The 23,462-nt window shown below is 40.0% G+C and overlaps 1 protein-coding gene across 2 annotated transcripts in view; it reads left to right on the forward strand.

The window, feature by feature from the left end:
* The first annotated feature begins 6,379 nt into the window (after positions 1 to 6,379).
* The window catches only part of Taf15 (TATA-box binding protein associated factor 15), a 35,360-nt gene continuing 18,277 nt past the window's right edge, over positions 6,380 to 23,462 (forward strand). The window contains exons 1-7 of one of the 2 annotated variants that reach the window (XM_021177614.2): positions 6,380 to 6,480; positions 14,684 to 14,723; positions 17,315 to 17,366; positions 17,479 to 17,563; positions 17,646 to 17,748; positions 19,768 to 19,958; positions 21,419 to 21,539. In XM_021177614.2, coding sequence (XP_021033273.1) covers positions 6,474 to 6,480; positions 14,684 to 14,723; positions 17,315 to 17,366; positions 17,479 to 17,563; positions 17,646 to 17,748; positions 19,768 to 19,958; positions 21,419 to 21,539 — 599 coding nt within the window. In that variant the 5' untranslated portion in view covers positions 6,380 to 6,473. The remainder of the gene's footprint in view (positions 6,481 to 14,683; positions 14,724 to 17,314; positions 17,367 to 17,478; positions 17,564 to 17,645; positions 17,749 to 19,767; positions 19,959 to 21,418; positions 21,540 to 23,462) is intronic. The other variant, XM_029483595.1, reaches the window with a different exon arrangement.

Consider the following 23,462-nt stretch of genomic DNA (forward strand, 5'->3'; position numbering starts at 1 on the left):
CTGGAAAAACAAGACATTTGGAATAAGACAGACCTGGGTTTGAATGGTGGCTTTTTCAACTTGTGTGACCCACCCTGAGTGTCTGCTGTTTCTCAAGTAGGACAAAGAGAAGTCTTGTCCCTTTTCCATGCCCTTGACATTCAATGAGAAGTGAGCGAGATATTTAGTATCCTGAATCCTGTCAAGTCCTGACTACGAGTTGCATAGACACAAGTGTTCACCCATGTACTGTGCAGTTTCCTCACCTGGGCTGGCTCCTATTCCAGAGGACACACTGCAGAACAATCACAGTACCTACTCACTGAGCAGAGCTCAGCCCCGAGCAGCCCTACTACCTTATCCTCATCACCACAGCTTAACAAAAACGATCAGCCTCTTCTGGGTTTGTTTTTTACTCACACCAGGACCCTGGGGACGTGCGAGGAACACAATAAAACCTGGGCCAAACCTGGCACTGTGCCCCACTTCCCTTCCACATGAAGGCTGTCTGCCCGCCAGGCATCTGGCCGGCAAGACTGGGCTGTGACTTGCTCAGCATCTGCTGCTTTGCTTAAGAGACCTGCTAACAGGAAAAGTGTCTGGTTCCTTTCCACCCCAAACAGGAAGAGCCTGCCATGGTGGGAGAACTGGGTAAGCCTGGTCATTTATAAGGAATCTCCTGTGGCAGCTGGGAGGCCTGCTCTCTAGGAAGGCTGGAGGAACTGGGCCCCAGGATCATCTCCCTTGGAGAGGGTGGAGTGTTGACAATGGCTACACGCTGCCTGTGGCACTTGGCACAGAGCAGCTGCCATTCTTTCAGCAAACACTCACGGGACACTCACTTGTGCCCCCGTGGGAGACATAGGACAGTTCTAGATAAGCTCTTCAAGTTGGAGGAGTTGTACACAAGCCAGAAAGTCAGGCCATTTCTGTGTGGTGGAATTCTTATCTATGCATTCATTACACACAGGTTTCCCCCATCTCTCATATATATATCTCATATATCCATGTGTGTATGTATGTATGTATATATATATATATATATATATATATATATATATATATGGCATACTGTTGGGGCTAGATGGGTGGATTAGTGGTTAAGAGTACTTGTTGCACTTCCACAGGACCTGGTTTCAGTTCTCAGCACCCACACTGGTAGCTCCCAATCATCTGTAATTCCCCAGGTCCAGGGAATCTAATGCCCTCTTCTGACCTCTGCAGGCATCAGGCATGTATGTGATGCACAAGCATATATGCAGGCAAAACACTCAATATATATCAAATAAGAATAAATATGCTTACATTTTTTATGACTACTGTTTTAAGTATTGGGGTGGGTGCTGTAGGTTCAGAGAGAGAGAGATGCCATATATTCACATAACAAACTAAAAAACTGGAAAGCCTTGAAAGCCACAGCTTCTCACTGTGGCCTGGGTTTGACCATGCTTTGAGAAATTACTTTGCTTGGCGTTTCCTCATGAGTCCTGTAGTGCACTGTGTTCTCAAAACAGCAGCCAGAGAAATCCTGGTCGAAAAGGTCACACCTCAAGCAGCTCTCTCCACCAGCTTCTCCTCTCATTCTACTTAAATCTAGTCCTTACTACGTCCTTGCAAGGTTTGCATCAGTGGTGGAAGAGTTGGGGAGCTGACCTGGCAGTGGAGGCAACCCCATCATAACGGGGTTATACCACACATGAACCAGAAGGACAAAGGGAAGGGATGGTTAATAGAGCCAGGTGTCAGGGGCTCTGAACATTGTCCACCTTCAGGAGGCAAGTGCTAGAGCCCAGGTCACCAGTGGACCTGAAGCTCTTCTCACTCCCTGACTTCCATTTCTTCTTGTGTTTCTCCTCTCGTCTGATTTCCTGTCAGGTTTCCCGCTGACAAACTCTGGGTTCTTTGTTTGTGTGTCCATGTTTTGTATGTGTATTTAACTATGTCTATGCAGATGCATGTGTATATGTGGAGGTATTGTGTGACAGACTTTTCCTGGGAAGACACAACATACACATCTACTCACCCTAGGAAGCAAGTACAGACCAATGCATGGATACACCAAAGTCCAACTTGGTGAACCAATGCATTCTACTGGGATTACTTACAGGAATAGTGAGGTGGGGTTATGACTAATAGGAACAGAGAAATGACTCAAAGACAGCTGCATCACCAAAGCCTACTCTAACATGGGTGGCAGCTCACAAAAACTGGAAACCTGGCACACAGTGCATAGTTTGTAGGCAGCTCAACAGCCTGGAGTGTGACTTTTCCTGGTGTCTCAGTTAGAGCCTTTTCCAGGCAGCTGGGCTTGTCTGAGACCAACTCTCAGGAGTCTTCATTGCTCGTATGCTCTAAGGGAAGAAAGGACTGGTGAATCTGCTCAGTTTCAGGGACTTCCTGAAGTTTGGAATTCTTGACTTCCTGTCTTAAGAACTTTATCTGCAGGTAGAATGTTTCAGCCTCTGAGAAAAATGACACACAAGGAGGCCAGAGTTTGTTTAAGTCAGATATCTTCTTCCTTTGCTTTCCATTTGATTTATGGAAGGAGAGTCTCTCTTTGAACCCAGAGCTCACTTGACTAGTCTAGCCAGCCAGCTTGCCCTGGGGATCCCCTTACCCCATCAAGTGCTGGGACTCCAGATAGTCTAACATGATCACTAAGCACTGACATAGGTGATGGGGATCTTAACTCTGATCCTCATGCTTCCCTCTCCAGCCCCTAACTTACCAATTCCAGTGGGAGTAAATAAGCGACTTTTAATTTAGAAGAATTTTTGCCTGGTTGAGGATTAAAACCCAGGGCCTAATAGCTAGCTGGGCAAACAGCCAACCCAATACTCACCCCTAATGGGTTGAGGTGAGGTAAGGGGTCATTTCTGAACTGAAACAACACGATTTGCAGAGTCTAGATTCTCCTATGACGTCATGGGAAATGGATCAGAGACAAACTGGCCCAGAAATATTCTGCTAAAGCTGTTGAGTTAAATGTTCCTGCTCTTGGGCTGGAAAGATGGCCCAGCAGTTAAGAGCACTGACTGCTCTTTCAGAGGTCATGAGTTCAATTCCCAGCAACCACATGGTGGCTCACAAACATCTGTAATGGGACCTGATGCTCTCTTTTGGTGTGTCTGAAGTGACAGTGTACTCACATACATGAAATAAATAAATAAATCTTAAAAACAAACAAACAAACAAAAAAAACAATGTTCTTGCTCTCTTCTCTCAGTGTGTAGACTAGGGCCAATTGAGTGGACATCACAGGAGCAGGAGAAGGCAGCACAAAGCACAAGTGGGTAAAGATGGAAGCTTGTTGCCGAGATCATCATGGCCCACTGGATTCATCGATGAGGCGAAAGCATGGGAGGCAGAAGGCACAGGGCTCAATCTGTGACTCTACCTTTGGTAGAGGATGACCAGGAACAGTATAGACATGGGAGGAGTTTCAAGTTTGGAGGTCAGGAACACTGTGCGCAGGTCACTGACCTCGGTTCAAAGGCTGGGAGGAGCACTGCGTCTATCCCCACTTAGCCATGTGTCCTTGATAAAAGTGCTCACCTCTCTGGGTTTTGGGGTTATCATCTACAAAATTTAGACTCTTTATTTCACAAGCCTGCCCAGAAAATGAGAGATGATGGATATAGAAAACTAATTGTCATTCCTAAATTAACTTCCTCAGAAGCTTCCACTTTTCTTATTTGTTCGTTTATTTAACTTATTTATGCATGTGGAGGTCAGGGGACAACGTGCAAGAGTCAATTCTCTCTTACTGTGCAGGCCCCAAGGATAGAACTTAGGTTGTCAGGTATGACAGTAACTGACTACCTGATGAGACATTGCGCTAGCCCCGGAGTTCCCATTTAAAAAATTTTAGTATTCAAAATCCTCCATAAAGCATACGAGGCCTTTCAGGAAGTAGCCTGTCCCCCACCTGCTTCTCTCTAGGGTTTTTGTCATCCAAGCTGGCCTCAAACTTAGGATCCTCCTGCCTCAGCCTTCGGCTGGCTTGGATTACGCACATGCATCTCCACGTCCAAATGCCCACTTCTGTCCCCCCATTTCTATCACCCATCATCCCTGAACCCCACTGACAACCCAGTCAGGGGTACTTATATTACCTAAAGTGCTCTATCACAGCCGCTGGCCTTGGAGAACCTATTGGCTAGTTCCTGATCTTTCTTCATAGCTCAGATCAGGCAGCACCTCATGCAGGAGACTTTCCTTCATAAGGCTACCTTCCTATGGATGAAGTGTCCTATTTTTAGAACACTTTCCACCCCTAGAACATTCAAGTCTGGTAGGGACCACAGGCCTGCACCCTGCCTATTATGTGACTGCAGTTTCTGAGACCAGCAGGCTGGCTTTCTTTCTCTATCTCTAGGGCTTCCCAGGTTCTACACACAGAGTAGATCTTAGCAAAGGGAAACTGTGATAATGATATAAACTTACACTGTCAAAGATGAGCAATACTCTGTAAATCTTTCTTAAAAATAAAAACGAAAACAAAATTAGAACCCAGAAGATCTTTCTTCCTCCTATAGCCTGGTTCTCTACTACAATTGCATAAGCTCTTCTCTGGGTTCCTCTCCTCGATACAGATGCTAAAGTACCATGGTTCATAGTCATGAAAGAACTTTTTATTTCTTTATTTCTTTAGCCTTGCCTTTTGGTCCTGTCTAAAGGTTCCTAGAATCCTCTGTCTATACAGACGCAATGAGGAGAAAGGACCTCATGCTCTTTTCAGACCTGAAGGCATCAATTCTGAACTTACCCCTTTCTTTGCTCCATTCTAGTCTTTTCCTCTTGGTCCCTGTCACAGTGCAGGACACCTCTATCTGGCCATTCCTTGCATAGGCTTTCATGGCCTCCTAAGTGTCTGTGACTTCTGCGCTTCCCTCTGCAGTTACTTTATAAGTCCAGTGCACTGCGATCTCTCTCACTAGCACTATTGTGTCAGCCACTCAAGTGATTTTCCTGCTTAAAATATTTTGTTTTGAGACAAAAATAAAAAAGGCCCTCTGCAGTCCTGTGTGTCCTGGAACTCACTATGTATACCAGTTTGGCCTCAAATTCAGAGGTCCTCCTGATTCCGCTTTCTAGTACTGGGATTATTAAGGGGCTTGCTACCTCAATTGGTTTTAAAAATTATCAGTGCTGGGAATTGAGCCCAGGGACTCAAGCATGTTAGGCCAGGCTTGGATCACTGAGCAAAATTCTTAGTCTTGCTTCTCTCTCCCACTTTTAGGCACCTCGCAACTCCAACCTGTTCTCCATTCTACAGCTGGAAAATACATATCTAATCTCCACCTTTTGAAGTTCTCTAGTGGGTGGATCCATCACCTTCAGGACAAAGTTCAAACTAAGAGGCCTCAGCTATATACCCTCCTACTTTTCTGGCAAGTTCAACTTTTCTCCCCTGGAGGCTACACTCCAAACATATCAAATTACTTGTTCTACAACAAGTCTGGACAGATCTTTTGCCCAACTCAACTTTATTAACTCATCACCCAGGCCTTGGTTCAGGTGTCACTCACTCGGGAAAATGTCCTTGCAGATTCTCGAGTTTTCCAAGCCCTTTCCCCAACTGAGTTTACTCTACCGCTTTCCGGTAAAACCCCTTAGCAACAGGGTCTGGTTACCAGGCTTCAAAATTCCACCTTTGCCCTTGGTTAGCCTCAGGCTATCCGGCTGTATCTGCAACCGGGGGAAACTATTTCATCAGTCTGTTGTGCGAATTAAATGAGATGATGTAAGGCGCTGACAATTTAAGAGTTAGCTGTTACAAAGGACTAAGAAAGATCCACTCCCGTGTCTCCTTATTCCCGGAGCCAGTTATGCGCGTGATTTTGATTGAAGTCACATGTTTGTTCTGGTCTCACCTCGATTTTTTATTGGACAAGGTGGTTATAACAAGCCCCGGAGGCGATCAGGTACGGAGCTTGTCACGACTTTCGTTCCGCTCGCTGCCCCCAGACTCGGAACGCCCCCAAGTGGTTCAAGTTCTGCAGCAAGAGCCCGAGCGAGGCTGACCACACCATTCCCGATTTTAAAGGAAGAATCGACTTTTCCAGGCATTAAGTTCTTATTTATAAAAGGGGAGCCTCGTCTTTCGCTTCATAGCTTCAAAGTCTACCAGACCCGGTAAAACTAGAACTGGGGTTATGAATGGGGCGGAGCGAGCTGGCTCGCTTTCCTCCCCTAGCCCCACGAGGGCATTGGTACTTTCCTCTCTCAATTCCCTCTCAATAATGGTACGGTCGCGGAGGGGAGATCCGGGAGGACTCTAAGGCTCGGCGGAACGGAGTGGCGTGGGATCACCCCTCCGGCTTCGGCGCGGTGGTATCGCCCGCCGCGCGCTGATTGGCTGCCGAGGGCCCGCAGTCGGCCTCAGCCCGCCGCGCCGCCCTCAGAGCAGCTCCAGCAGCCGCGCCGCCTGGCTTTTCGTTTTCCTTGTTCTCCGCGGGCCGTGGCGGGGCTCCGCGCCGCGGCTGTTAGTCATGTCGGGTAGGTGACTCCGTCAGCGAGCAGCGGCAGCGGCGAGAAGGGGTCCGGCGGGTTCTGGCCGTCTTCCCGCCCACCGGAGGGCCGCGAGGGAAAGTCTCCGGCCTGAGGGAGGCTCGGGGGGGGGGGGGCGTCGCCGCCATGTTGGACCGGAGGCACGCACGCTCCCAACGCTCCCTGGCTACAAATCACGGCGGGAGCGCCCCGGAGCTCTTTTGATCCTGCCCTTGGAACCTGGGGAGACGAACAGCTCCCCGGGGAGGGTGTGTGTGAGTTGGGGGGGGGGAGGCCCGTCTACGCCATCGTAAGGGCTGGGGGAGTGGAGATCTGAGCATCAGCCTGAGGACTGAGGGCTTCGGGTCCTCCGCTCCGCCTCAGATCTCTCAGCGAGGCCTCCGGCCGGTCGTCTCGCCGCCTCGTTCCTCTGTTTTCCCATCCGAGAAGTGGAGCTGGGCCTTCCTGACTCACCCATTCATCAGGTGGGGGTCTGACGCTCTGGGAGCCCTTTTCGAAGCACGTTGCCTTCCCCGAAGTCGCGCTTACGGTCATTCCCTCTGCTGTAACCTTTGGGGTTGCGGGGCGGTGTTTGTTTATTGGGCTTCACCTTTGTACTCCCTCCTCCACTTGTTAATCTCCTGAACTTAGAATTAAGCCTTGGCGGTTACTGACGAGCACTTTTAGGTCTTCGTGGCGTTTCCCTTAAGACTTTAGAGACCAAGGACAGCGTCTTCCTCAAATTTGTATTTATAGAGGCCACTGCTATGTGGAAGTGAGGCTTTCCCCCCTCCGGACAGGCAGTCTGGGTCCTGTTAAACCAGCACTTACAAGTCCTCTGAATTCTAACAGTTCCAGTTGACCACACAAGGTCCTTTATTTGGGCTACATTTACAGGTGGCAAAGACAGACCCAGAACGAGAGTTCTTTACTTCTGAGGAAAACATTGTCTAAAGCCATATGGCTGAGATGACATAATGACTTTGGTAGTTTTTCACCTATTTATGGGAGAAAGGATCTCATTAGGTATCCTTGGCTCGACTGGAACTCCAGGAGTCCAGGCTGGCCCCAAACTCACAAATCCACCTAATCGCTGCCACCCAAGTGCTGGCACTAAAGGTGTGCACCACTATGCTTGGAAGATTTGCCCTTTTATTAATTAATTGGCAATCCTTTTCTAAAGGTTTTCCCAGTCCACCTGGAGGGATGTGTATGATCAAATCTGCAATTGGAGAAGATTCCAAAGGAGCGAGAAAGACGGGGCAGAATGATGGTCCTCCCTCAGATTAGCAATGATACTGAGGAGTTAGAAAGCTCATCTTTTTGGGTAGGGTACCTGTATGGTGGAAAAAGCTAAGCCTAAGTGAAGTTAGCTCTTTTTAAATTCTGTTTCTTGTTCAAACAAGGGATTATTATTTTATATTATATATTATTATATATTCCAAAGGAGAAATTGGCGTATTTTTTCCAGGTAAAGGTCCAGAAAAGGATGTACAAGTGCATCCTTAGGAAGGGTATATGTAGGTTAAGCATGACTTAAAAAATTAAATTTCTCTCTTCATGTAGGAATTACCAAGATTCAGTGTAAGCAGTGCTCAGGGATTGTTTGGACAGGATCTTCCAGTGTATCCTAGGCTGGCTTTGAACTCATCATCTTTTAACAGCTTCCTGAGTGGCATTGCAAGCTTGCTACATTTGGTCCACACTGTTGGGTTTTTATTGTAATTATTCATATAAGACATTTTTATAGGACTGAGTAATTTCAATGAAAGATTTAAATTTAGAGGCTTAAGTTAGGATTTTTCCTTACTGTTATATACAACTTAATATGTTTTGTGATGTATATGAAATACCTTGACTTTTGTATAAGTGACTTGTTTGATGTGTGTTTAAATTAATAAATTTAACAGAATAAATCCCCCCTGTAAGTAACTAGTATCATTAATAAGCTACATCCTTTAAACATTCCAGACTACACTTGAAATTTAATTGACTTATTTAGATGTTTGCTGTGGCAGAAAGAGCCATGGTAAAAATGTAGAAGCCAGTGAGTGTGCTATGCACAAAGCTATTTTGGCAGTTAACTTACAGAGAGTATAGGTCTTGCAAATCTAAGGACAAGTGAATCTTTCAACTGTTAGCCAGATAATGAAAACTGAAACCCTTATAAATCTTGGTTTTACAGATTATAGATTTGAAGGACTATCAGTGAAGGAATGAACAAAGGGAAAAGTCGTAGTGTGTGCAGTAACCAGGAAGCTTAGACACTGAGTAGAATCTTACAGTTCGTAACCTGGAACCTTTTACTTTTATTACTCATTTAGCCTTTAGGAAACCACAAAATATTATAATATAAAACTTTAAAAAGTCTGGGCTAATTAATGTTTTTGGGTTCCTGGTTGGAAATAAATGAAAAACTTACGGAGGAATTAGGTCCAAAGAATCTGAGAGACTCCAAATTTTTCAAAAGGTGAGTTCATGGTAAATATTGAACTAGGAGCAGCTGTCAACGAGTCAAACAACAAACAGGATTAGGAAAAATGTTTTTAGGTTGAAGATTTAAAACAAAAAAGCAAACAAAAAACCCCCCAACAATATATTATATGGAAAGGCCACATAGATTTGAAGAAAAGGAACAAAATATAATTTTCTAAAATTGCATTAGCATGTGGGTGGGCTGTGGTGTACCTGTGGAAGTCAGGACAACCTTAGGCGTTTTCTTTCACCATGTAGGAACCAGATGCTAGACTCAGGTGCCAAGCTTATGTCAGGTATCTTTACCTGATGATCTGTCTCACTCTTCCCTTCCCCCAGATATAATTTACAAAAGTGGTAAGTGAAAGAGCAAACTTAGGAGAATTTTAGATGTAGTTGCAGTCTGTCTTACAAAACTCAACTTAGAAGGGTAGAGAAGAAACTAAAATTTTGGTGGGTATTGCTGTACACACTTGTCACCAGTGCTCAGGGAGCTGAGTTGGGAAGAGTTCTAGTTTTAAACCAGCATGAGCTACATAGGAAACTCCTGGGGTTTTTTTGTTTTTTGTTTTTTTTTAAAGATTTATTTATTTCATTTATATGAGTACAATGTCACTGTCTTTATGTCTTCAGACACCAGAAGAGGGCATCAGAGGATCCTATTACAGATGGTTGTGAGCCACCATATGGTTGTTGGGAATTGAACTCAGGAACTGGAAGAGTAAGCAGCCAGTGCTCTTAACTGCTGAACCATCTCTCCAGCCCGGAAACTCTTGTCTTTAAAAAGAAAAAAATCTAGAAAAGTTAAATTGTTCTTATTTGTGAGACATGGTCTCACTAGCTCTAGATGGCCAGGAACTCACAGAAAAACCTGCCTCATGTGTGCCGGGCTTAAAAGTGTTCATCAAGCCTCAGTGAGTTGAAGTTTTTAATCAAGCATTAGTTGAAACATGATGCCTAGGAATAATTTCGAGCAATCTATGAAATTACAGATTATAAAATAATAACCCATAGAAAACAATTTTAGGAGGGGCCCTGGAGCTATGGCTACTGCTCTTGGCACAGACAACCAGAGTTGGCTACCAGCACTAACATCTTACAGCCCACAGTCACCTGGAATCGCCAGCTTCAGTGTATCTTACATCTTCCTTCTCTCTTGCATGCATGTGTGCATGCTTTTACATGGATGAAAACTAAAAATGTAAAAAGAATAAATAATGAGTTTAGTCGGAAAATAATGATCTTGATATCAAATAAACTCATAAAGTCATACTGGACTTTGCTAAAAGAATTAATTTATAGAAAGGAAGAGGAGTAAAAATTGTAAGGAAAATAAAGGCAAAGGCTTTGGTTGACATTAAGATAGTAAAGTATGTTTTAATGGAGGTTGGTAATTTTAAATTTTGCCAGGAAAGATGCAAAAATTTAGTTATGAGGCCACAGAAATAAAATATAAATAATAGTAAAATTGTGGATAAAGAAAATGTAATAGATAGTAGGAAAGGAGTTAAAAGGAAAAGAAAACCTACGGTAGATAGAAAATTCTAATTTAAGATGTTAGGTACATGTAAAAACAAAAACAGTCCACTTACAGCACAAAGGTGTTCATAATGTTAAAGTACCTAGATAAATGCTGCTCAGCAGTTGAGGACATTAAACACATGTTGGAGGGTAAGATGGAAAGAGTAACCAGGCAAACATCACCTAAAATGGAGTAGTGTGCGTGCAGCTAGTGTGTATGATTAAAGAAAATTCATAAGTCAGGATTTGTGGCTCATGCCTATAATTCCAGTGCTTGGATCACAAGTTGGACACACTTGGTTGTTTGTCTTAGAATCACTGTTGCTGTGATGAAACACCAGGACTAAAGCAACTTGGGGAGTAAAGGGTTTGTTTGGCTTATACTTCCATTAATGTTCATCATGGAAAAAGTCAGGACAGGAACTCAAACAACAAGGAACTTGGAGACATAGCTAATGCAAAGGCTATGAATGGGTGCTGTTTACTTGCTTGCCTAGAATTCAGAACCACCAGCCCAGGAATGGTACCATCCACAATGAGCTGGACTCTCCTCTATCAATCACTGATTACAAAAATGTCCTGCAGCTGAATCTTAGGGAGGCAGTTTTCTTAATTGAGGTTCCTTTCTGATGACTCTGTGTCAAGTTGACATAGAACTATCCAGGACAAATAACCCCTTGTCAGTTTAACACGCAAAACTGTTAAGCTACAACTTTTCTTGTTCATTCCTAAAATCACACAATAACATCATCACCATAAAACATTTTACAAACTTTTAAAAAGTCCCAGTCTTTGCAAATTCAAAGAGTTAAAATTTAGTATCTTTACAAATCTAACATCTCTTTTAAAACCTAAAATATCTTTTAAAAATTTATTCTCTTAACTGGGCTCCTATAAAATAGAAAGTATGTTAACTACTTTCTACAAGAGAAAGAACCAAGGCACAGTTACAGTCTGAATATAGCAAAACCAAACTCCAGCTGAAATAATTCAGTATCCAGTGTCTTTGGTGTTTACTCATGATCTTCCTGACTCCTACAAAAGGCTTAGGTCAATTCTCTTGCTCTGTCCTCTGCAGCACACACAGCTTGTCTTCTAGGCTCCAGCTTCCTGGTTGCTGCTTGTTCTTGTTGGTCATCCTGTGGTACTGGCATTTCAAATTCTTGTGCCTCACTGTACTAGGCTGCACCTTTACCAATATCCTCTCTTGCTCTCTGTTCATGGTGCCAAGCCTCGGCTTCTCTTCATTGACCCCTTCATTCCTAGGGCTCAACTGCTACCGAGGCTTCACCTTCACCTGTGGCCTCATAGTGCCAAAGCCTCAGTTATTCTCCATGACTCCTTTATGCCTTAAACTGGAGACTCTTACACAATACCAAGTTTGGCTGCCAACACAAAAGATACAACCTAGCCTCCTTTAGAACATAATTTCCCTGTGTTAACTCTCAGAAACCACCTCCTATTTGGTCTTATAATCACTTAGATCACATAATTTCTTAGATGATCAGCATCAATTGTCTCAGTAAAGCAATGGTCTACTTTATGGTTCTGGTCGTTTGTTAATCACTGCTGACTGTTTAGCCCCAGCTGACCAGAACCACAGATTCTTCACACAAAAGGCTCAGTAAAGTCTTTGCTCCTCCCAGGAACTTCCCAAGCCAGGCCTCCAAGATCTGCATTGCCCTCAACACAATTATTTTTCAAGCTCCTGCAAAAATGCTCAGTGAGCTCTTACATTCAATTTCTACTACTACTACTACTACTACTACTTTTTTTTCAATTTCTACTTCTTAACACTCTTTTCTACTCTAAAATTCCACCAAAGCCCTTCCTATTCTCCCAAAAAGACACAGTCAAGCCTGTCACAGCAATACCCCACTGTCTTGTCTTAGGATTAGTATTGCTGTGTTGAAATACCATGTCCAAAGTTACATGGGGAAGGAGTATTTGGCTTATTTTTCCATATCTGCTCATCGAATGAAGTCATGACAGGAACTCAACCAGGGCAGGCAACTTTTGGAGGCAGGATGAGGAGGCCATGGAAGGATGAAGCTTTCTGGCTTGTTCCTCATGACTTGCTCAGCCTACTTTCTTTATAAAATCCAGGACTGCCCACCCACAGTGGGCTGGACCCTTTCTTCAATTATCAATTTAAAAAATGCCCTATAACTGGATCTTAGGGAGGCATTTAGCTCAATTGAGGTTTCTGCCTTCAGATGACTAGCTGGTGTCAAGTTGACATAAAATAGCCAGTACACTGGTACACTTTGGTAACTTAGAAGTACTTCTAAATAATGAACATGTCTAGGCACAAGGCTCAAGTGTCAGGTAATTTTAACAAGGACCTATTTGAGTTGCTTTGCCTAAATGGCCTTTATAAACCCCCTTTTAACTGAAAAAAAAAAAAAAACCCTGCATTTTTATTATTGAAATCTATTTTCTGGTAGTTATGTTTATTTGTGTATTCCGAAGTTTTAATTCAGCTGAAGTTGGATTTATAATTTCAGAGAACTAATTACTTAGGCTAACATTAAGTACATAAATATTAGATTTTAAGAGGTCATAAGATCTAAGTGCTATATAGTTAAATGGTTTTCTCTGAACCAGAAGGAAACATTGAGATATTAGAGGTCAGTGGAAGAATGAATGCATATATTCTCAAGTTGTTGCCTCCCTCCCCCCAACTGTTTTGACTCTGATTTGGGTGACTTTCTTTTGCTATTTGATAGGTATACTTATGTCCAGTAGAGTCTTCCTGCACCGCCCCCCCCCGCCCCCCCAATTTTCCTTCGGTTGGTAGCAATTAAGTTGCAGAAATAGTGACATTTAAGGTTAGTCCCGTCTCCCCCCCATTTCAGGTCTCCTTGTGTCCTTAATTTCATAGAAATAATTTATCAGATCTCATTTAATAGTCTTCAGGATTTTAAAAAGAAACATCAGATTGGAGATATTTACAGTAGAATGGTGGCAAACTTACGTCACCTGCTTAACCAACCTGTAGTGTTATATGATAACGATATAAATTGGCAGAAAAGAGATGCTATTGTTTTCACTTGAATTGATCATTAAAGATTTTAGGATTAGTAAGGTTGGCCATATGATCAGTTTGACACTCCTGTTTTGTAGTTGTAATATTTTAGATAACATTTGTCTTACTTATAACAAACTGTTCATTTGACATTGACTACACACCTAAAGGGTGGAGAGAGCCTCCTCAACAATTTTTGTTATGACTTACACTTTGAACTATGGAAAAAAGCTTATAGTCTTTCTTTTCCTTTTTACTTGACATGTTTATTTAGGCAGGTATTGTTGATTTAATGTCATTAATTGGCTAATTACTTGAAAACTTGGTAAAATCATTAGCTTTTCTTAGCAAGTCTCTGGAGACTTATTGATGCTGACAGCTACAGTAGACCCAATATAGAACAGTGTATGTGTTGATATGGTAGAGATAAGTGAGTGTGATTCTGTAGATTTATCATGTCAGAATGCATGTTTCTTCCTTTTCTGGCTCTGATTAGTTTAAACATACTTTTTGTTTTTATTAATGTAAAATAAAAAAATACATATATGTAACTGGAACTTTTGAGGGGTGTGGGTTGTATTTTCCTTTCAAGCAAGTCTTACTGTAGTTCATCCAGCCTGGTCTGGAAGTCTGTATACGTATCCTAGGCTGCTCTTGAGCTTGTGGCAATCCTTTTGCCTCAGTTTGCCAAGTGCATGAGCCACCACACATGGTTAAATTTTTTTTGTTTTTGTTTTTAAAGGATGAATTTTTACTGATTTCATATGTATTCCCCTTCTTGTGACCACTAGCACATCTTTTGGAACAATGGTTTTTAACGGTGTTGTTAACTTTAAAAAAAGTAGTTAACTTTTTAAAGAAAATACTTTGTAGATTTCCCCATGCACAGGTTATTTTCTAGGTTTTCTTTTTTGTTTTGAGTGCGTGTGTGTGTGTGTGTATGTGTGTGTGTGTGCGCTTTATTATTATTTTGAGACAAGGCCTCACTGCAGCTCTGGCTGGTCTTGAACTCAGAAATCTGCCTGCCTCTGCCTTCGGACTGCTGGAATTGAAGGTGTGTGCCACCAGTCCTGGCTTCTAGTTTTTCTTAATGTAATTTTTGATAGTTTCTAGCTGTATATTCATTTGTGTGAACTAAAGTTAGTCTTAGGGGAAAACATAATTTAAAATTCTTTTTATGTCTTTTAGATTCTGGAAGTTACAGTCAGTCTGGGGGTGAGCAGCAAAGGTAAAGTATACATGTTTTCATAATCTCATGAAAGACTGAAACGGAAAAAAAGATGATACAGTTTTCTCTCTGAAATTCGTTATTTATTTGGATGGATGTAGTAGTTCAGGCTTGTAATCTTGCACTTAGGACCTAAAGGTAGGATTGTTACAAATTTGAGGCCAGCCTGGGCTACATACAAAGACGGTATCTCTTTTTTAAAGGGGGGTGAGAGAAACTAATTATAACTTGTTAAATGGCGAGAGCTTGCCTTTATAAATAGGTGTCATGCAAACATTTCTTCCTTTTTCCCCCTTCTAAATAGTTTGTTTGAATAATAAATACATCTTAAAAATAGATAAAAGACAGAAATTGTAAAGATTTTTTTCTTGAGCAATTTTTTTGAGAAATTAAGAGATTTTTCTTTTAAGAATTAAAAAAATATTGTTATTTTTAAATAATGTATGTATATATGAGTACCAGTGCCTGTGGAGACCAGAGATGTCAGATCCTCTGGAGATGGAGTTACAGATGATAATGATTTGTCTGATCTAAGTGCTGGGAGTTGAACCTAGGACTTCTGGAAGAGCAGGCAATGCTCTTAACCCCTGAGAGATCCCTTTGCCTACAGAATTTCTTAAAATTAGCATCAAACAAGTTCTTAGAAAAAATTTTACTTTTTGATGATATAAAATACGCTTTGATTTAAAGAAAAAAAAAGAGTATGGGTGTTCAGTTTGCATGTATATCTGTGTTATGCAGTGCTCTTGGGAGCCAGAAGAGGGTGTTGGATCCTTTTGGAGCTGGGGTCAGAGGTGGTTGGTTGTTAGTTAGTAGGAATGCTGGGACTCAAACTCAGGACATCTGGTAGACCAGGAAGTGTTCTTAACCACTGAGCCATCTCTCAACAGCCCTTAGAGCAGATTTTCTTTCTTTTCTTTTTTTTAAATTAAAGCATCCATTTAACAATGAGGACAACTGAACCCTACCATCCTCTGTCAGTTGCTCTCCAATTGCAGTGGAACTTGAGCGAGCCAGAAAATACCCAGAGCTAGAGCAGATTTTCCTAAACCACTATAATATAGTGTTTAGCAGTTCTCACGGTTCTAATATGCCCACAGTGAAGTTTGTTTTTATGTCCAAATCATGGTAGGCTGTTCTTGCTTACCAAAAGTAACAACTTTCAACCTAACACTGCAGCTCTTTTTGGAGCCTCAAAATTAAGCCTCCAAATTAAGAAGCATATCAGAAACAAAATCGATGTGATTTTATTCTTGTAAGATAGTATCTCGTAAGTACTTGGCAAGTATTTATTGGTTGTATATTTAAAAGTTATGGATTCTGAAAAAAATAGTTGAGGAATTTTAATATTTGTTACCTCTAAACCAGAAGATTTTATTTTGAGGTTATTTGGGGTATTAGAGCCATATATTCAGAGAGTTGGTTGTTAGTACTTGCATGATGCAGTTTTAAAAATTTAAATCGTAGGAAGGTAGTAACATTCAGTCACGTTTATCAGACTGCATGTCAGTTTTGATACAATATAATTTCATTTGATATTGGTGCCATATATGTTTGTGTGTGAGAGTGAGACTGTGCGTATACATACACACAAACACACACACATATATATATGCTTCTAATTACCTTGGCATTTAAGTTGGACTTTGTTCCATATTGTACTTGGGAAGTTGAAGACATTCAATTGAAACAAGTAGTACAAAGAAGTTAGTATGAAAAGTTATATTTTTAAACAAGGTGTGCTAGCACATGCATGCCTTTAACCCCAGTACTCAAGGGCATCTCCGAGTTGGATGCCACCTTAGTCTACAAAGTGAGGACAGCCAAGGGTACACAGAGAAACCCTGCTTCAAAAAAACAAACAAAAAAAGTTATCTTTTTTTTCTTCTTCCGATAATTACTATGGGTCTCTCCATGCAGTTTTTTGGAAATAACACATTCTTAGAAATGTTCGGTTGTTTTTGTTTTGAGACAGGGTCTTACTGTGTAGCTTTGGGTACTTGGAACTTGTTATGTAGACCAGGCTAGCCTTAAACTCATAGACATCTGCCTGATTCTGTCTTGTGAGTGCTGGGATTAAAGACCTGGGTCACCATGCGATTGTTAGAATGGTTATTTGTATAAACATTGTTTGCATTGTGCAAACAACTATATGCATGATATTAAATAAAAACCTGTCTATGGCCTGATACTGTTCAGTGCCTTTCTCTGTTTTGTTATTTATTCCAAAGCATCATTTTCTTACTTTTGCAGCTCTGGTGAAATATTTGTGAGAATTTTTCACAGCAACGCTTTAGATATTGATGTTCAACAGGTCTGGGAATGACTTCATTTATGTCTTTAGTTGTTGGTCATGAATTTAAAGTCTAAGAGACAGGCAGAATTGTCGTTTAAATGTAAGCAGTCTTATTTTAACTCATTTATTTAAGTGTAACCAAAATTTTTTAACCTTAAGGAAATGCAAGAATTAGTATCCAAAAAACAATTCAGATAAGGAAAACACTATGCTCTGTTGAAAGCAAAGTTTTGTATTTAAGTTTTAAAATTTCTTAAAGCATATTTGTTTCAAGTATTACAATTTTCTTTTACAGTTATTCTTCTTATGGAAATCAAGGCAGTCAAGGCTATGGACAAACACCACAAGTATGTAAAAAATCAGTTGTCTTTATTTTATTTTATTTAATAAGTAATAACATTTATAAATAGTTATTTTATCTAGTAAGTAATAAAGTTTGAGTGTTTACCTGAATTTCAGGGTTATTCTGGCTATGGGCAAACGACTGATTCTTCGTATGGACAAAACTATGGTGGTTACTCCGGTTATGGACAAAATCAATCAGGTTGGACTGGTTTGTTAAATTACTACTTGAGAGAGTCAGAAATCAGAGCCTTCACTAACTAGTATTCTTACTTAATTTTTAGGTTATTCACAGTCGTATGGTAGTTATGAGAATCAAAAGCAGAGTTCATATGGCCAGCAATCATACAATAACCAGGGACAACAAAACACGGAGTCATCAGGAGGGTAAGGAAACAGTGAACTATTGAAATTGTGTCGAGCATATCTGCCTTTTTAATTTCTATTTAATTATTTTGTGGTGCTGGTAGTAGAGCCCAGGACTTTGGGTATGCTATGTAACTACTCTGAGCTATGTGCCCAAATCCTTTATTTTGCTTTTGAGCTACTTGATGCATTTACCTTTAAAAGAGAATATATTTTTCCTTTATGGGTATTATGTGCGTATATGTACCATGTATGTGCTTGATGCCCACAGAGGCTAGAGGTGGAGAGTGGAGGCTAGAAAAAGGCATTGGATCTCCCAGAGCTGGAGTTGCAGGTGTTGTGAGCTACTGTCTGGATGTTGGGAATTAATTCTGGGTCCTCTGCAAAAACAAGTGTTCTTAAACACTGAGCCATCTTTCTAGCCCTCTCTCCCCTTTTTTATTTAAAATAGTATTTCACTATGTAGCCATGGCTGGCCAATACTGTGTAGGCCTCTATAAATGAAAATAACTAACTAGTATTATTTCATAATGGGGCTTTTATTGTGCTTTGTTTGATGGACTTATTCCATATTCCCTTATATAATTGATCCTCAGACACCACTATGAAACAGTATTAGTAGTAATTTCCATTTTATAGACATAATGAAGGTTAAAAGAATATAGACTGAAGTCTCCAGTGGTTTCTGGCTGCAGTGACAAGTATTTTAAGTGAAATTTAAATGGCACTGGAGAAAGAGTTGTGAGGTCAAATTATTGGTCTTATAGACAAGAGTGCTCTGAAAAGTAGAAAGTACATATAGAAGAATAATATCTGGAAACCATGCTGCATTAGGAAAAACACCAAGCCTTTATTGATAAGTGTAATCCAAAGGAAAGTGCTTTTATAAAGGCTATATATATTTGATAGCATGAAATACATGTAAAAGCAGAGAGAAATGTCTTTGGTTTTGTTTTGTTTTTTAATGTGTTTTTCAAAGAGACAGGGTTTCTCTGTGTATCCCTGACTGTCCTGGAACTTACTTTATAGACCAGGCTGGCCTCTAAGTAAGAGATCTGCTGGTCTCTGCCTCCTAATTCCTCTGCTGAGAGTAAAGGCATATACCACCATCACCTGGTGAAGAAATGCTTCTTTTGATCACTTAAATAAAGAGTTAATGTTCACCAGGCGTGGTGGCACATGCCCCAGGACAGCCAGGGCTATACAGAGAAAAAAACCAAAAAAAAAAAAAAAAAAAAGAGTTAATGTTCACACTATAGTTTTGTGGTGGTTTGATTGGGAGTCGGAATAGATTGTTGTGGTATTCTGTAGAATTAGGAATAACTGTTAAGAATGGAGACAGCTCTGCCTAAGCTCCCTTTTTTGAGACCCCATGGTCTTCATAGCTTAGGTTGGCCTTAAGGTCATTATGTTCATATCTTTCTGGTACCAAGAGAATAGCCATCATGCCTGGCTACTAATAAAGACATGATGTTGAAAGGAAGTGACATAGACCCTTTCAGTATAACTAGTAAGAGAGCTCATCACTTAATGACCATGTTTGTAGAAGAGTCATACAGATCATTGGTCTTTTGGTAGTTATCCTATGTTTTTCTTTTAACTCAGAGAAGTAAAAACTAGTTACTTTGTTAATAGTATCTAAAGGTCCTTGTTTCTGTTTTTATTGTTGTTTTTCCTCAGTGTAACAACTTCAGTTTTCCCTTTTGGCATCTTTTTAGTGATAGTGAAATTGTCGTTGGAAGGCATTCCATTGGTAATTACCATGAGAAATAGTAGTAGATACTGCTGAGGTTTTGTTGTATAGTGTTCCTTTTTATTTTTTTATTCTTTTTTTAATGTGCATTGGTGTTTTGGCTGTATGTATGTCTGTGAGAATAGTAAATCTTAGAGTTACAGACAGTTGAGCTGACGAGTTGGTGCTGGGATTTGTTTTCTTAACTCCTGAGCCATCTCTCCAGCTCAATATTAGTAGTGTTCTTTAACTTGCTTCAGCAAACATAATTCTGTAATTTCTCATGTTCTTTCTTGATTTCTGTTTAGTCAAGGTGGAAGAGCACCTTCATATGGCCAGTCAGACTATGGTCAGCAAGATTCTTATGACCAGCAGTCAGGTTATGATCAGCATCAAGGCTCATATGATGAGCAGTCCAATTATCAGCAACATGATTCCTATAATCAAAACCAGCAGTCTTACCATTCACAAAGGGAAAACTACAGCCACCACACACAAGGTAAGATAATGACCTCTTTTTCATCATTCCTTCACAGAATTATCATTGGATTAAAACACCCTTAGACTTTTACTTGGTGATAAAAATTTGGCATGACTGAAAATAGATTTCTCATGGGCAACGAAACTATTACTAGGACTGGGAGATGGTAATGCTCTTCCGAAGGTCCTGAGTTCAAATCCCAGCAACCATATCATGGCGGTTCACAACCACCTGTAATGAAATCTGATGCCCTCTTCTGGTCTGAAGTCAGCTACAGCGTACTCATATATAATAAATAAATCTCGGGGAAAAAAACTATTATTAGATTTTTCTTTTTAACTTTTTGGAGATGGTCAAAAGGTTGTGTGGTGACTTTCGGTTACTGATTACATTTCTCTTAAATTGATGCTTTCTCTTAAACTGAGCAGTTGACAATGCTATTGTCGGGGTTTTTTTGGTGATGGTATACTTGATTTAGGAAAGTTAACCTATCTAGTCTTCTCTAATCTCTTGTAAGAAGAAACAGTCATTAATCTTTCTTGTTCCATAGCACTTTATATACATTACTGATACATAGGACTCAGACCACACCATGAAAGTCAGTGATTCAAGGGCAAAGTCTTTTTGTTTTGTTTTTTTTTAAATGCCTTCACTGTCTACATAGGACTTGGCTCCTAGTAGGTGGTCATGAAACATTTTTGCTGGAAAAAAATTTATTTTGATGATGCTAGGAATTGAATCCCATGATCTTTCTATGTGTAGGGTAAACATTTCACCACTGAGTTATGTTCCTAGCCATATTGATAATAGAGTAAATGAGTAAAAATCATTTCTGGATATCTTTTCGTGGTTTGAAAAGTGTGTAGTGTCTGTGGTTTTGCAGGCCTGACCTGTGCTTGAATTATTTTTAATATCTTTGAGGTGAAGGAAATAAAATTAGAATTCTGTCTTTAATTTATTAATCCAGATTTTTAGTTTTGCTTAAGTAATGTAATTCTTTTTTTTTTTTTTTTTTGGTTTTTGGGTTTCTCTGTATAGCTCTTGCTGTCTGGAACTCACTTTGTAGACCAGGCTGGCCTCGAACTCAGAAATCCGCCTGCCTCTGCCTCCCGAGTGCTGGGATTAAAGGCATATGCCACCACGCCTGGCTTGTAGATGTAATTCTTAAGCACATTGAATTCCAGAATGTTATGCGATGGCTTGCATTTTGGTGTATTTCTTTCTTTCCCTGAAGGACATTCTACGTGTCTCAGGGAGCCATTTACAGTGACACTGTTTGAAACATTTAATCAGAAATGACAATAGTTGCTGGGTATGGGGACATGCAGCATAATTCCTGTATGGGAGCTGGACAGGAGAATTGCTACCTAAGCTCAAGAATTCAAGATCAGTCTAATAATGTAGGGAGACATTTGTTGTAACAAAAAAAAAAATAATCAAAGTGACAATTTTTGTGTGTTACATTTTTCATTTTGTAGATGACCGTCGTGATGTGAGTAGGTATGGAGAAGATAATAGAGGATATGGCGGGTCACAGGGAGGAGGTAGAGGGCGTGGGGGATATGACAAGGATGGAAGAGGTCCTATGACAGGATCAAGGTAAGTATTTAGATTACATTTTCTCTCTTAGTGTTTTCCTTATTTTATTCTGCCATTTAAGAGGCTTTTAGAGATTATTGTAGAAAGAACAGAAATTAAAACTTTATTTTCTGGCTTTTTTATGTCATAAATCATTTCATAAGAGGCTATATTGATAAATACTGAAAACTGTTAAAAAAAAGGCTATATTGATACTATTTTAAATGGTGTGTGTTAATTTAAACACCTTTAAAGCTCCTTATCTTTGTTATGATTAGCTTAAATTACTTGATTGGTTTTCCTGTTGGAGCTGGACTCAAAACTCCTTTAAAAGATACCTTTGGAAATTTAGTGTCTTAACCAATACAAAGGTAAATTAATCTATATGAAAAACAAATAGTTCCCTTGGGTGGGGAAAGTATTAGATATAGACTATAGAAAGGTCAGATAGACATGTAAGAAAGCTTTAATACATGTCTCTCCTTAAACATAATTAATGAAATAATTGATATATAATATTCTATAATTTTTCTGTTTGTAGCTGTGGTATGTGAGGCTTTTAATTTCTTGTTGCTATTTTTAAAGTATTGATGTTGGTTTCATTTGTTTATGACAGGTTATAAAAGCTGATTTTAGCATAATTTAAAATAATCCGTAGTTAGTGCTTTGGTCTTGAAAATGGAATGAAAAACCAGTTGGCCAATGTTCTGAGATGAGATTCATAGATTGTAAATTTGTACACAAGCTTTAAAATAATTTATGTTTACTGAGAATTGAAAGTGTTGGTGGCCTGCTGCTGATATTTTATGATACAGCAGTAGCAGTTCAGTTCTGTGATATGAAAAACAACTAATGCACAACCATTTTAAGTGCTCCCCAAATTTGCTTATATATCTGTTTTAATATACTATATGCTTTAATATTATGGAAATGCTAAAGTTTGATAATTTTGAAAAATTTTGTAAGAGTTTAAAGGTTTTTGAAAAATTTGACATTAGTTTTTTGATTGGTAGTCATTTTACCAAGATTTGCGATATTGTACATATCTTCATTAGTTGGCATTAGTTTTTTGATTGGTAGTTAATTTACTTTACGAAGATACTGTATTTTCATTATCAAAAGAGCAGTGTGCCACCAGTAAAGTGAAATGGTACTTACTTTTTATCTAGCCTCTCCCCAACCTAAAATCCCTGAAATAACAAAAGGTAGATACTTAACTTTCTAATGAAGTTGTTTTAGATAACTGGCTGCCTGTAATCCTATAAATGTTACATGTGTCTTTTAAGTTTAATTTCTGCATAAAGGAAGTTACAATCTAATACATCATGTATTAAAACTGTGACTGTTGCTGGGTGTGGTGGTGCACATCTTTAATCCCAGAACTAAGGAGTCAGAGTCAGGTGGTCTCTGAGTTTGAGGCCATCCTGGTCTACAAAACATGTCCAGGACAGCCAGGACTATTACACAGAGAAACCCTGTCTCAAAAACAAAACAAAAAAAACCTGTGACTGACTGAATAATGGAATTCCACTTTTTAGGAGGGATTAGGTAGGGAGTCTATAAATAACATTAGTTTGTGAGTACCCATCTTAGAACCCCAGGGTTGAAAGGGTGTTATTGATTCTTCCCTAATGAGGAAAACAGCCTGGGTTCCTTTTATTTTTTTTTTAAGATTTATTTATTTTATTTATATAAGTACACTTTAGCTTTCTTCAGACACCAGAAGAAGGCATCAGATCCCATTACAGATGGCTGTGAGCCATCATATATTGCTGGGAATTGAACTCAGGACCTCTGGAAGAGCAGCCAGTGCTTTTAACCATTGAGCCATCTCTCCAGCCCCCTCCCCCCTTTTTTGAGAACAACGTAATTTCCTTGGCAATATATCTGAGTTTAATTTGTAGCTCAGATACTACTAGCTGACAAACTTCAGTTTTTTTTTTT

This window comes from Mus caroli, chromosome 11 (assembly GCF_900094665.2).
Source record: "Mus caroli chromosome 11, CAROLI_EIJ_v1.1, whole genome shotgun sequence".
Taxonomy (NCBI): domain Eukaryota; kingdom Metazoa; phylum Chordata; class Mammalia; order Rodentia; family Muridae; genus Mus; species Mus caroli.